The sequence below is a fragment of the Dromaius novaehollandiae genome, chromosome 5 (assembly GCF_036370855.1).
Source record: "Dromaius novaehollandiae isolate bDroNov1 chromosome 5, bDroNov1.hap1, whole genome shotgun sequence".
Taxonomy (NCBI): domain Eukaryota; kingdom Metazoa; phylum Chordata; class Aves; order Casuariiformes; family Dromaiidae; genus Dromaius; species Dromaius novaehollandiae.
The window spans coordinates 5,408,749-5,422,943 of record NC_088102.1 but is presented as its reverse complement, the minus strand read 5'-3'; the positions used below and the strand labels follow the sequence as shown (position 1 = coordinate 5,422,943).

Sequence of the window (14,195 nt, the reverse complement as noted above, 5' to 3'; positions counted from 1 at the left end):
ATAGAGAGAAAATGTTCTCAGAGCATGGGTCTCTAATACAGATCTTGGAAAAACGTGAATCCCTCAGGAGAGGCACAGATCCAGCCCAAATGCCTCTCCAATTCTGCACTGATGGACTACAGGAGTTGCTGTGGGACACAGGATCTCAGTGATCCTCAGCAGCGGTAAGAATGCCAAGCACTGTGCAGCATCTAATCCCTAGCAGCCAGTTCAAGAACTAAAAAATCTGCCTCCTTGGAGCATTTACTGTTTCAGACAGGAAGCCAAACATGCCAGACCCAGGGGAGTAAGGCTGCAAGTCTGGTTATCCACCAGAAGAAAGGGAGCTGCTCCAGACAGGGAGCTGCTCACTGGCAGGTAGCAGCACAAAACTGAAAATGAAACAATTTTCCTTGTCCTGCAAGTCTTCCCCCACCCAGAGAGCCAGGAGGTTTTCTCATTCCACAGTAGTATGAAGTCAGAGGTGTTCAAAGTTGTCCCAGGCAACACTTGCAAGGGAGATGGGGCAGAACAGCACAGCTGTGAGCCTGTAACATCCTGGGTGAATACCAGTCAGACTCGCTGCAGCACGCATACCACAGGGAAAACATGGAAGAGGAGAAGACACACATTGTAAATAGTCTTCCCATTTTATGGTTCTGTTCTTTGGCTCCCATCATTATTACCTACTGGGTTTGAGCACTCATCCTGGGATGGATGAAAACCAGCAAAATAAAGCTCTTACTCTGGTCTCCCCACACCTCACTAAGAGCCCTCTCCACTGGGAGAGCTGGCTGTTCATGGAGTCTTCTATTCAAAAACATTGCCATCAAAACTGAGAAGGATCCCAGAAAGAAGCTCTTGCTCTTAATAACCCAGCATTCATCCCTGGGCGGGGGGGAAATTCACATTTTGTTTGAACAGTCCTGGCCAGGTCTAGAAGGCAGCCACAACTGCCCGATTCAGACCTTCCATCTTCCACGGAAGAGAAACTGCCCTAAAACACAGTGAGCTCTGCACACCAGCTTTTTCTTAAGCCAGCCTCAGGACGAGCTGCTTTGAAAAGTACTTAAGAAAAAGGAAGGGAGGGAGGGAGGGAGGGAGGGAGGAAAAACACACCGCACTCCACACCCCACCATAAGATACTGCATAGGACCTCAGCAAACACTGGCTGTACCTGCTCAGACAGGAGAGACTGCAGCTTCTGAACTTCAGCTTGCAAAGTTCTGTTTTGATCCTTGAGAACCTGGAAGGGATTTAAGCATAATATCAGTTCAGAACTGCACACCCCAATTACCTAGTTGCCATTACGGAAAATGCTGTAATTAAATAGCAGAGAAATTGTTACAGTTAGTAGAAGGTGCAAGACTACAGAGAGTCCTTCCTCCTTCTTTCTTTCTTTTCAGTATTAATATCTTTGTCCTTATGTTCCCATGAGAAATTCAACTGTTACCATCTTCATGCCCTCGCAGAGGATCAGACAGTACCAAATGGAAGATGCAAGTGAAACCACATTTTCCTCCTAAAGCATCATCAGCATCATTTCAAGATTTGATAGTTACCTTTCACAAAGCCCCTATCCAGTGAAGCAAACGCTCTGGCATCACCTCACTACTTCTTCCCAGCTGCCTTAACATTTATGATGCACAGCAAGGAACCGGCACTTGCGCAGCAAAGAGGTTTTTACAGCCTCCTGCACGGTCCAGCCCACAGAGGCAGCTCAAGACGCCAAACTGCCGTATCACGGACCTTGCCTCCGCGCCAGCGCTGGCTCGCAGCACGACAGATGAAGCAGCACTTTAACAGAGAGGCTGCCGGGTTAGGGACATAATTGCTGCTCCTCGGAAAGGGGGTTTCCAGCGAACACAGCACTGCTTTTGCTGTTAACCCAGCTGACATCATACAACTGCAGTCATACCTGGTGCCGTGGAGCAGTGGCAGAAGGTGCTAAGGTGCCAGTGGGGAAAAAGGAGCCTCCACTACACAAAATACCCGAAGAGCACGTGCCGTTTAATACTATCAGTTCAGCGCTCAGATCAGGAACATTCCTGCCGACTCTGGAGCAGCTGCTTGCAAGGACAAATTTACCTTGGGTAAAACCCTCTCTCAAGAAAGGGGATGCTTTAAACAGAGGTTTGGCAATTATTAGCTTTAAAACTTTTAGATCCCTCTAGACATACTTGATCACGTCCTCGTTTTGGAGAGGGGAGGAATTGGGGAAATTCCTCATGTTGCCTTTCTGGCAAAGTAGGTTCCTCACATGTATTTTAAATCCTCTTCTATTGTACATTTTATTTTACAAGATCTTTTTGAAGAACTGCTAAATGGTTTATGAGAGTAAGAAGCAGAACATATGATCTATGCTGCGGCCCCCATGCCCGACAACACAAGCAGGAAGGAATAGCAAGGGAGAGGATTAAAGGAAGCAATCTGGTTTTTCCCTCTTTCATGTGTGTGGAAAGAAAGAAACACTTGTCCAGGTGGAAGCATTCAGTGCAGAGCTGGACTGGCTTATGTTTGCGATCAAAGACAGGAGGAGGAAGGGACTAGAAGTGCTCACAATAGTCAAGCTGTGAGTACACGATGAATTTCCACAGCATCACTACGACGACGATCTGTGTTCAGTTCCCTATTCGCTTCCTACGAACTCGTAGGATTGCCTCCAGCTGATTTTTTGGTCATTACTGAGCACTGAGTTGATTTCAGCATTTAACCATCCACAATAGCTCTGAGGTCTTTTTCCTAGGTAACCGCTACTACAGAGACCACCACTAAGGAATTTCAGATTATTCCTCCTCATATTCATTTTTCAACACTTCACCTGCCAGTTTAACGCACTCCACCTCGAAAACCCTGTGATCCTTAGGTTGCGAGCTTATCCAAGGCACTGAAGTGTGCCACTAATAAACCTGACACCTTTTCCCACTCCCCTTTCCAGATCATTTATGCACATTACCCTGCACACATCTCACTGAAGGTTCAGCTGATAGCTCCTTTGTGAAAACTGACCATTTAAAGTCCTACATTACTATTATTTAACCAGCAATTAACTGAGGAATCAATCTTCCTTCTTGTTTTGTATGACAGCTTAGAGGAAACAAAAGGGCCTTACAAGGGACCCTCATAAAAGCTTTCTGAAAGTGCAACTACAACACATGAACCAAGTGTCTCATCTGCTTGCTATCACCTTCAAAGAGCTCCAGGAAACTCATGAAGCATGATTTCCTCTACAAAAGCCATGTTGGCACTGCCCTAGCAGGTACCTACCATCTACCTGCTCGGTTCCTCTGTAGCAAACCTGCCAGCTTGACACTAGGGAGTTTGGACTTAGTAACCTCTCATCACAAAAACAGCACTACCCAACACAGCCTTTAAAGGAGTTAAGACAGAGGTAACACCTTTCTCAGGAAGTAGGTCTCCATTTCTAACTGCTAAAGCCCCGGGAGGCAGAGCAAAAGGAAGGGTTAGGTCACTCTGAGCGTGCCATTTAGAAACGAGTACCAGCTCTGCTGCACAGAGCCCAAGTGTCAGAACTAAAAGCTTCAGCAATTTAGCTGCTGCCTCATGACTGACAAATTGGAAGATGTCAGGAGAAAAGTAAGCATTTCTACACCTATTTTGACAAAATAAAATAAAAAGACTGAGACCTGACAGCATGATAAGCCGAGCAACAGCAGCTCGTATCAAGGCCTTGGAAGTTACATTACAAGGAGGAACATGGAAAAACCACAATAGCTTTTATTGAACAACCTCCCCTTCCAGATTTCAGAGACCTCAGTCTTCACAGCTGTAGACACTACATTTGACTTATCACATTCAGCTGCAGTCTGTTCCTACTCCTGCAACATCCCACATTGCTCTTGCTTTGTAAACAGAATACTTAAATATAACCTAACATCTGAAAGCCAGTTCTATTTCACAAATCACCGTTCAATTGCACGAACTGTTCCACAACCTCAGAAGTCTAGAAAGCTTACTGTAAACAAGCACAAGGATAGCCCATCCGTATCTTACCTTAAATTCTTCTTTTGTGTTTGAAATCTGAGCAAGTTCTTCTCGAAGCTGCTCTTCAAGAGTTCTTATTTTGTCATCTTTCATGTGAATGCTGAGACAGAGCAGAACAGTTAAACACACAGTCTCCTCCAAGTCTTACAAAAAGCATCAAGTCAGAAGAACATTAGTAGACTGACAGAAGTTGTTTATGAAACGCCAAAGCTATTTATTTACCTTTTCTGCATCCTTTCTAGCTCATGTGCAGCAGCAGCCTAGATATAAAGAGGATTAACACAGACTTAGGATACATCACGTGATTCAATCAACCTTTCATTCCACAATATTAAAAAGCTAGAACAAGTCATTTGGTCTCTCAGCACATGACTCACCAGCAAGAGTGAAAGGGCTAAGCTTGTCTTTACACACTTTCAAAACACCAGTATATACCAGCCAAGCAACTAAGAAGCGGGGAAGGGGCTTGCAGAGATGCATTTGACAACCAGGAATTTCCCTAAATACAGCATTTCCATTCTGTAACATGCAGGCCACACAGCGGTAACAAAGGAACTGCACTTTGTTTTGTTATAAAAGTATCTCTATGTCAGAGGGTTTTTCTGAGGGATGGCTATGGCCCCTGTATGCACATGCCATGACTGCATATTCAATCACAGTTGTGTTTGCTCCTGTGAAACGTTCTGCACTTTGCATGCCTGCATATCTAAATGAATCTGCACCAAAAAAGGCCCACTAAAAGAAAACAAAAATTTTGCTTCAGTAACTTGGGTAGCCAGTAAGAAACAGATTTAACTGGTGAGGAAGGTAAGAAATAGGCCTCAGGCCAGCTGTAAACTCTGTGGAATCACATACTAGCCTGGTTCTGCAACCTCACACCTCTGATGGGCTTAAGCACAGCTGAGTAAAACCAATGGACCTGCCCTTGTGTTTCAGACAAAGGTGCAGGGGGGTGGGGGCAGGAGAGAAAGAGTGCAATGAAGTCTTTAATGAATCAGAAACAAGCTTTTTACCTGTTCATTTGTCAGAGCCTGTAATTTCTGTACTTCTGATTTCAGGGATAAGTTCATATTCTGTAAGACCTGAAGAAGAAAGAAACACTTGTATTTTGCAGAGTCAGTACTTCAAGTCCATTCTTCAGTGTGAAGTATTTCACATCACCCTTTGCAAGAGTCTAGCGTTAACAGCAAGCAAAAGCCTCAAGCTTTCTTATCACCAGCTTTCCAGCATCAACCACAGGTCTTGCATAGAAGAGCCAAGTGAACAGACTCATAGCCAAAGGGACTGGTTCTGGATGCAGTGCACATCCAGTGTGCCTGTCCCTCTATCAGCTGCCTTTGATTATACCTTGAGCTCCTCCTCCTTGCTGGTTAAACTGGCATGTTCACTGCCTAATGAGTCCTCCATCTGCTTTATCTGTTTGTCCTTTTCTGCAATCCTGTACAAATGAAAAAAGATGACTATCAATACTAAAAGGTCTTGGATGAAATTTGTGTGTGAAGCATCAGGCTAAACATGACATACACGCCAGCCCTCAAATCCAGCTCCCTACTTGCAATCCTACTGACAGCACTCTTTGGTTCCTAAAGGCTTCCCATCCATTTTAAATGCTCTTTGCTTGCCAAGAATGTATGGGACATTCTCCAGCTCTGAAACAAAACTACCCCCTCTCCCAAAGGGAGAAGTCTCCTGGCACAGCGATACAGCCCAAAATACTAACATTCTTATGGCCATGCACATTCCTGCACACAGCACTGGTCCCTGCATATAGACAGGGGTGAACAAGAGAGGAGACACGGCTTTTGTGCAGAGCTGCACACAACGGACTCCAAATCTGAGGCCAGGCAAGGACGGGAAATCCGCAGGAAGCGGTTTCACAGCTCCTACAAGGATCTCATAATGGACAGTTAAAAGCATGGGCAACAGCATTTCCTTCGCAACTCCCTTCCGCCCGCACCGCAGAGGCGCTGAGCAAAGGTGGTACACACTGAAAGCCAGTAACACCTTCCCAAATACAAGGGGAAATGAATGCTCACACTTTGTGAAGTTCTTCTGCCAGGACTGAAGCTGAGGTCTGCAAGAGAAAAATAAATAAATTGCTGAAAGTAAAGCAAGTCAAAGAATCCCCTTCTACAGCAAGCAAATAGCATTTGTAAGATTTGTCTGAAGTTATTTTAAACCATTACAGGCGAATTCCAAGTATTTCCTGGCTAAGGAACATTGAAAGAATACAAGCACGTACTGATGCCCCTTCCCATTCAGCCTAAATCTACATGAAAGGAAAGATGAACCATCTTATTTGCCATTTTGCTTTCCACCAGATTCAAACAAGCAATTGGGTTCACCAGCACTAGTCTCCTATGGGCAAAATGCTCCAGGGGACATTCTGCTGTCAAACCGGAATGAATTTAAAAAAAAGAAAACCCTATACAGTGCGTCGGGGTCTAGGTTAGCGATAGTAACGGCAGCAGCAGACCAGGAAGCAGTACTTTCTCCCCCGGCAAAGCCTATTTCCATGTAGTCACCCACTAGCATTGATAGGCTCAGTGGTCTGGAGGAGAAGCGCCTTACACTGGGACCGCTCTCCAAAGACCTGGTACACTGGTTATCGAGGCATCAAGGAACCTCCACAGACAGTTTTACACCCAGTTTGGTAGCAGTGGTGGCAAGTTCCTTGAAGACTTATTTTCAAAGTCCTTTTAAAGGACTTTGGGTTTACATTATTTTCATTACCCCAAGTGCCTCTTCCCTCACTATTCTCCTCACCCAAAGGGTTAAAGCACCAAGCTCTTCAAACAAAGCCAAATGAAAGATTTTTACACTAGCTGGAATAAATTCAACACCAGACTAAAGTACATCAAGCATGTCCGTGAGTAGAAGAATTCAGCACCCAACTGCATATGAATAGGGAGTTCTTGAATTGTCTCCACTTGGGCCCACAGAAGTTACAGCCTTTCTGAGCTGGTTCCTGCCATTTAGCTCTACACAGAAGCAACTTCAGATGATACTCAGAAGCCAAGAAGCATTCTGAAACTTTATGCACAGTATTTACAACAGAAATAGTTTCTCAATGAAATTTAGTAAAACAAAAGTTTCAGAGATTAAAAGAAGAACTGAAAGTGGCATTATGCAGAATTTTTACTTTTCACAGTAGTCAACACTAGAACGAACAAGCAGCTTTATAAAGAAGCTACCACGAGACAGTGTTTCTCAACCCTGACGTGTAAGCGAAAGTCATTATAGAGCGGTTCATAGGAGGACTACAAAAAGTCCAAAGAACCACAGGAGATAGAATACCCACACACGCAAAGTGATGGGAAATAAATATTTAAGATGTGGTATTCTACCCTTTGGTTATAAATGAAAAATGAGTTAAAACTACAGGAAAACACAAGTGGATAGCCTCCCCCCCACCACAAAAAAGAAGATAGTAGAAACTTAGGTTTTAAATAAGGTTGAGAAATACTAGAAAAGAAGATGCTAACAAGTCTTCACTTTCAATATTACACATCTCATATTTGAGTTTAAAAAAGTCTTTTAAAGGAAGTTCACAGTTCAAGACTACAAAAGAAAGGGTAAAGTCTTAGAACACGCTGTACCTGCGCTGCCATTTGCGAATGAAACTTCTGAAGCTGAGCATTCAAAGCATCGTTCTGCTCTATCAGCTCCTTGTAAAAAGAGCACAAAGAAAAGCAGGCTGAAATCTGCAGCTGGTCAATATTTGCTAGTATGAGCTCTTAGCTGTGATTAAGTTAGTAAGGACAGCTTAGCAGTTACGTATCAGACATTTTTGAAGACATTGCTTTTCTCCCCACTAAGATCAACCCATCTGAACAGAAGCGTAACAACACACTCCGTATCAAAAGCAAACGCTCCCGGTCCTCAGGCCAGCTGGTTTCCCTGAAGCCCTCATGAGCTACGGCTGCACTGCCTGTAACCACTTGATGCCAAAAAGAGAGATCGCTCCAAAAGCGCTTACACAAATACCAAAAGGTGCATGCTGGCTCTTCCAGGGCGCTCCCCAGGACAACGCATCATTTCACAGCTTGGGTAATTGCCCGGCTCAGCACGTTTTCCTGACTTGCCTAGAGTGTTTCAAGGGTCTGAGATGGCCCCAGACCTCCTCGCAGCACTGCACTATCTCATAAGTTGCCAGATGATAGACTGGCAGTTTTCTTGCTCTTTCTTCAGCTGCAAAGCTTTGTTAGAGCAGCATTGCAAGATATTACTGGGTTTCCATAGGCACAAAGGGGAGAGAGAGGAAAAGAAAACTTAATGATACTTGAGCAATACCTGCACCTGCATTTGCATAGAGTCCTCTGCAGTCGCTCTCTTTTGCTCAGCCTCCATTAACTGCAATATCCTCTGCTCCAGCTGCTGTTTTGACACCATTGTATCAGTAAGTTTACTGTGCAAGCTCTGGATTTCATTGTCTTTGGCCACAAGCTTATTCTGCACATCTGTAGCAGAAATGTCAGGATTTTAATTCAGAAGTATTTGAACTTTGGGGGAATAACTTCTACTGTAAACAGGGAAGCTGATTAAAAGCCTCATTCTAGCAAGCTGAGGTTCAGCTCTCATATCAGCATTCAAAATAATTTATATAACACCACACTGTTTCCTCAGGGTGCTGAAGCAGTACCAACTTCATCTGAGCTTGAAGCCACTTACTCATTAAGTTTTTTTGTTTGTTTGTTTGTTAACAAAAGGGAACGGCCAGATCACTGCAGTTGAGTTATTAGAGAATTTCACATTTCATACATGCCTTGTTGTGCTGCCTCCTGTTCTGCTGTTCTTTTCCTGAGATACGCCTGGATTTCTTCCCATCTTCTCTCCGCTTCCTGCTGCTGGACCTTCATATTGAAGACAGTTGATGAAAAGAAGTCAAACCTTTAATTTATTTTTGAAATACTTAACAGAGTGCATCTCTTCAACACTATTCCCAAAACATATGGCAATGAAGCAAAATTGTTCCTTGTTTCCATTAGGGCACGTCAGAGACACCGAATGCCCTGTAATCCTCCTACAGTTCCTCCAGCAATTCAGCCTATTAATTTGAAAGGCAAATTGTGAACAGGATTTCATCACAGGCTCTTAGCAGGATAGTTTCTGTAATATGAAAATATAGCTTTTTTGCCCTGCAAGTTCAAAATTAACACTAGAAGCCAGACTAGCCATGTAGCACAAATCTGCATTCATTAAAGTGTGTCTCAGCCCTGGATAGCAACTCGCCATCTGCAATAGCTGGGGGCAGGGAGAACTTCTGGAAACCAGGATTTAATTACAAACAAGGAGGGAGGGAGGCAGGGAGGAAGGAAGGAAAAAAAATGAGAAAGTAATGAGCTCTGGATTGGCATCCTCACCTGAAAACAGTTTTTCTTTTGAAATGTATTTTAATACAGGAGATCTTTTCTTTCAAAGAGAAAGAAAGAGGTACATCCAGAAGTCACTAAGTTTTTAACCCTTAAAAAAAAATGCATGTTTTTTCTTTAATTCAAATATACACTGAAGCAAAAACATGTATTTGAAGAAAGAGTCACACAAGGACAACACCAACTGGGTAAATTACTGCAAAATATCAAATATAGCTGGAATTGCATGCTCACAGCAAACAAAGTTCAAATCATCAGTTAAGCTTTTGAAAAGGTATTTTCCTGGAACAATAAATTTTACCTCATAGGGAATTTGTTGTTACTGAAGATATGAAGTATTGAATCAGACATTAAATAAGCCCATAGGCTGGATCAGCAATTACCTGAAAATAGGTACTTGTGCAAATAGAAGAAACAGATTTAGTGGCCAGGGAAACAGCTAAAGGGATTCTCACATGCCTCACGCCCAGTTCTGCCCAACACAGAACTTGGCTCGGATAAAGCCTCAAGAGCAACTCAAGAGGCGGAGGAAACAGAAGTCACCTTCAGCTGAGCAACCGCCTGCTCCGCATTCTTCTTCTGGAGCTCCTCTTGCTGCAGTTTGCTGGTCTTTTCTCCCAGCTCATTCACCAGCCTCGCGTAGTCCTGGCGCAGTTTGTTCAGCTCAGCCGACTGCCTAAAAATAAAAGTTTTCACAGCTTCAGCTATGATTGCTTAAGTATAACAAGAAGAATAGGCAATAATAACAGTTACTCAACAGCACCACCAAGTCCTAGATTTGCAGCCAGAGGTCTATAGTGGGTTTTATTCACACTGTCTCATCCTAGGAAAGCGGTGAGGGTCAGGTACTCTGGCCATCACCACCGCAGAACAGCTACAGTTCACAGAGTCAGAAACACAGGCCAGCAACAAGCCAGGAGCATCGGTTCCATTTAAGTGTTTGTAAGCTAACAGGCATATCCTGGACAAGTTTCACAAGACTAAAGAGGTTCAGCACATGGAAGGGTTTCACACTTGAGATTCACATTCCATTCCTCTTCCCATTAACGGGTATCCATCCATCCATCGTTTACTCAAGACTCAATTCCTCCTGGACTACTAACTGCATGTGTCTGGACTCTAAGTTACCACCTGGACTTGACTCACCTACTAAGAGGTATATGATGCACTCTACCACTTAGAGAGAGAAGACACATTTGTATAGGAATATTGGAAGGCTCTGTGTTAACAAAAAACAAAAAACCACAACCACACACACACACACACACACACATTAGCTTAATTGCTATCTTAAATTTGCTTGAATTAAGGATTTTTTTTCCCCAAGATAATTGTCTAACATCAGGGTATTTCATTCCTAAAAACAAGGAAGCCTTTAAAACCAAGGTGTCGGTACCCTCTTCTACCACTTGTCATGTCAGCCTGTTCCCGCAGGAGACACACAGGTAGCAGAATGCACCTGCACTGGGTGGCACTGGCCAGTCCAGGAGCTGTTAGCAGAAAGGCCCATGGAGAAGCAGCATCTCTTCCTGAACAGCATAGCCAGAAGAGGAAGATACTGGTGCCCCTTACAAGTCCTGAAGGAATTTCTGACACTCTCGTGTCCAACAGTAACAAAGCTGCCTAGCATCTGAGAGCATACAGAGTTAGATTTTTGCTTTCTGTAGACAGAAACCCACTGACAGCAACACATCTGTCTGACTACACACCTTTGTGGGGCCCTCAGCTGTTACCACAACATACACAGTCCTCTTCCTTGGCTCAGGGACTTGCAAGAGATGAAACACTAAGATGCCTTTTTGTTCCTCTGAACATATGCAAAACCACCAGATAAATCCAACTGCCATCCCAGTGGTACTGTTAACTGCAGGCTGTTGACATTTTTTGCAGCCCTGATTTAAACGTTTAGAGCTGTTGGCCTCCCAAGAGGGCGGCACCTGCACCCCTCCTAAGGCCACATGAGAAAGGTGACACAGCCTGTGAAAACCCACCAACTTTGGTTGAGCACTTCTACACTTTTTGTGACACCTTCAGCACCCACTCTCAAGGGGGTGAGGGGACACACCAAAGCCAGCTTTCAAGATGATAAGAGACACTGAGCAGTTTTGAAAGACTTGGCTCAATGCAAATGCCAACATGTCCCTCCCTCCAGATAGCTGCACTCCTAGTATAACCACAAACTCAGAGACAGCCAAGGGAGATGGAAATGGAAGGAGCAGAGGCCAGAACAGCTCTTCAGGGAAAGTTTCACGCACACACACAGATCCAATCAGCTGCTAACATACTTGCTTTCCATTTGATTGGTAGAAGTACTGACAGCATCTCTCAGGATACCATTTTCCTGCTTCAGGTGGCTTATTTCAGCCTCCATCTGCTCACGGAGCTGCTGGAACTGACGGAGAGAAAACAAAAAAATCCCCAAAGGATTAAACCAGCAAGATGTAGAAGTCCCAATAACTGATGATATCACAATAGTTTAAGTAAGGAAACTGATCTGGATTTTTTGGGATGAGGACAACATCTTTACCTCCTTCCTCAACACTTCCCAATTAAAGTGCGTAACTCAGACCCTTTTGCTTGAATCAAAGCACTGGTTTCCTTTTATACCACTATATCGACCTGTGTACGAAGGCAATGGGTTTTTTAAATAGTACACAAGTATTACTTAAGATACTGATTACTCTCAACTGTATAATTTTAGGCAGTTACCTGTTGGTAACTGGATATCAATACATTACTTTTTCAACAGAAACTAAAATAAGTCCACGGGGAATTACAAGTCTAAAAAGCCTTCAAACAAAGCAGAAAGGTTTAACACTACTAACAACACACAGATTACAGGCTGTGAACTGCCAAAGTTTAGTTATCTAATATGCTACAGTCAAGACTACGAACTAGATCCCTCGTTTAACGATAACATGTTGCTGTTGCACTTCGGACACAGCTTGAACCTCTGGCAGAGAGAAGCCCTGGCAGCCCGGGGCTGCTTCAGAATAGTGCAAACAAGACCAGCAGGCTGGATTTGAAGGAAAAACAGGATGCTGCACATCCAGGTGACGGTGTAGCTGGCTCTTACAGTCCAACAGCCTGCTCTGAACAGTCCTGAAGCACACGCAACTCACAGGATTTCTTTTTCTCCACCAGCACCAGTTTGTGAATACAGCTGACACCATTTCCAAGACCTAGTTTCATCAAATGACTGACTCAATGAGAATTTTGTAGGTAAGAAAAGTCCAAACAAATGCTTGCCTGATAACTGCAGCAGAAGATAGCACCAGCTTCTAGGGCAACCACATACAGTTCAGGACCAACATATGGACCAAGCTGTTGTTTGGGTGTTTTTTTAATGTTTTGGTTTTTTAAAAAATGCAACACAGATATAAAAGTCCTGAGAGACAAGGGGATGCAAGCCCCAGGTAACTGGAAGTTTGAGTTAGGGTTTCAGCCCATCTGCAATGCTACAGCACATCAGCAGGGGGAGCAGAACCAGAGCCCTAGTTCCTCACAAAAGTCACCCATTCCTGCCCAAATCTGCTTCAACCTCCCCAGCCAGGACCCCTTCCTTATGCAGTTCCTGTATAGGTTCAAATAGGACAGTCTCTGCTCTGGAGAGTGTAGTTCTGCTCCAAACCCACAGAAACGGTCCTCGCTGAAGTGCCAAGACATAATACAAGATACAGCTTGAAAGTTCACATGCTAGGCTTGATGCTGTGATATCTATCTAGGAAAAAAGAGATTAGAACATCAAATTTAAGCACCAGCCAGTTGCTATAAGAGAAGCCATTTTTGGCAGAAAACTAGAAGTTAAACTTTTTAATCTGGTTAAACTAAAACTCTCCTGAGGTCACTCCAGTATAATGTGACTTAGAGAGAATAACAAGGGTCTAAAAAGCCTGAAGTGTCTGCCCTTCAAATATTTTCAGAGTACTTCTCCATTGAATGATCTTTCTTGTATCGTAAGATAACTATATTGCCTAATCACTTTGTACTATAATTTTAAATGAGATTTAGCTGCTGGTAAATAATCATCAGCGTTAGCGGCTTTCTGAAGTTGAGTATTTCAATTAGATTTTACACTTTAATTGCAAAATATTTCAGCAGAAGATCATGAAGAGGAAGTCACTAGATCAGAGGCAGGCTGCCTAACATTGGTCTTTCACAGACTTGGAAGCAGTCCCCTGTGAAAAGACTTTGTCTTTCCTTTAAGCTAGGAAATTGCCATAGAGTTTCCTATCTTCATGCAGATGTGTCAAATGCACTGCCTACCTCAAGGTTTGGGGTAACAGAAAAAGCCAATTACTACAGGGAAAAACCAAATGCTGCTCCCTTTGCTAAGGCAGATGTTGCCCAGCATTGATCTGCTTGCTCCCAAACTTCAATTCAAATAGTTTTGGTGAAGTGTTTTACCTTTATCTTCATCTGCTGGGATTCTTGGTAGCTAACATGTATTTTACTCTGAAAAGTGCCGTGCTCCTTTTCTAGTGCATTGATACGTTCTCTCATCTTCGCTGTAAGCAAGCTGTTTCTCTCCTTTTCTGCAACCAGCTCCTTGGGAAATCAAATGAAAAACAAAGAAAAGTCATCTACTGCACCCTTCTACAGTCTAATGGTCACATTGCTTTAAGATTACTAAAAATTGGATTTGCCAAATTAAACAGCAATCTTTTGTTGTCTCACTTTTATCGGGTTTGGCCAGATTACAAGAACTCCTAGCAGTTAAAGCCACAGATACTGCACAAGGCAGATTTTAGATTTTCCTCCCAAATGTAGCAAAAAGGAAGAACTCAGGTAAGGGACTGTGACAAGACTACAGAGCATTTTAGAGCAAATATCATTTCA

At 43.4% G+C, this 14,195-nt stretch overlaps 1 protein-coding gene across 12 annotated transcripts in view; it reads right to left on the bottom strand.

Moving 5' to 3' along the window:
* Positions 1–14,195, bottom strand: part of KTN1 (kinectin 1) — a 78,221-nt gene that overhangs the window by 29,522 nt on the left and 34,504 nt on the right. For 10 of the 12 annotated variants that reach the window (XM_064511870.1, XM_064511874.1, XM_064511873.1 and 7 more), the window contains exons 7-18: positions 13,764–13,904; positions 11,642–11,748; positions 9,900–10,032; positions 8,750–8,837; positions 8,278–8,444; positions 7,584–7,652; positions 6,021–6,058; positions 5,332–5,422; positions 4,998–5,066; positions 4,207–4,244; positions 3,994–4,084; positions 1,157–1,225 (exon numbers count right to left, since the gene is read on the bottom strand). In XM_064511870.1, the coding sequence (XP_064367940.1) occupies positions 1,157–1,225; positions 3,994–4,084; positions 4,207–4,244; positions 4,998–5,066; positions 5,332–5,422; positions 6,021–6,058; positions 7,584–7,652; positions 8,278–8,444; positions 8,750–8,837; positions 9,900–10,032; positions 11,642–11,748; positions 13,764–13,904 (1,101 nt within the window). The remainder of the gene's footprint in view (positions 1–1,156; positions 1,226–3,993; positions 4,085–4,206; positions 4,245–4,997; positions 5,067–5,331; positions 5,423–6,020; positions 6,059–7,583; positions 7,653–8,277; positions 8,445–8,749; positions 8,838–9,899; positions 10,033–11,641; positions 11,749–13,763; positions 13,905–14,195) is intronic. The other 2 variants (XM_064511872.1, XM_064511881.1) reach the window with 1 other exon arrangement.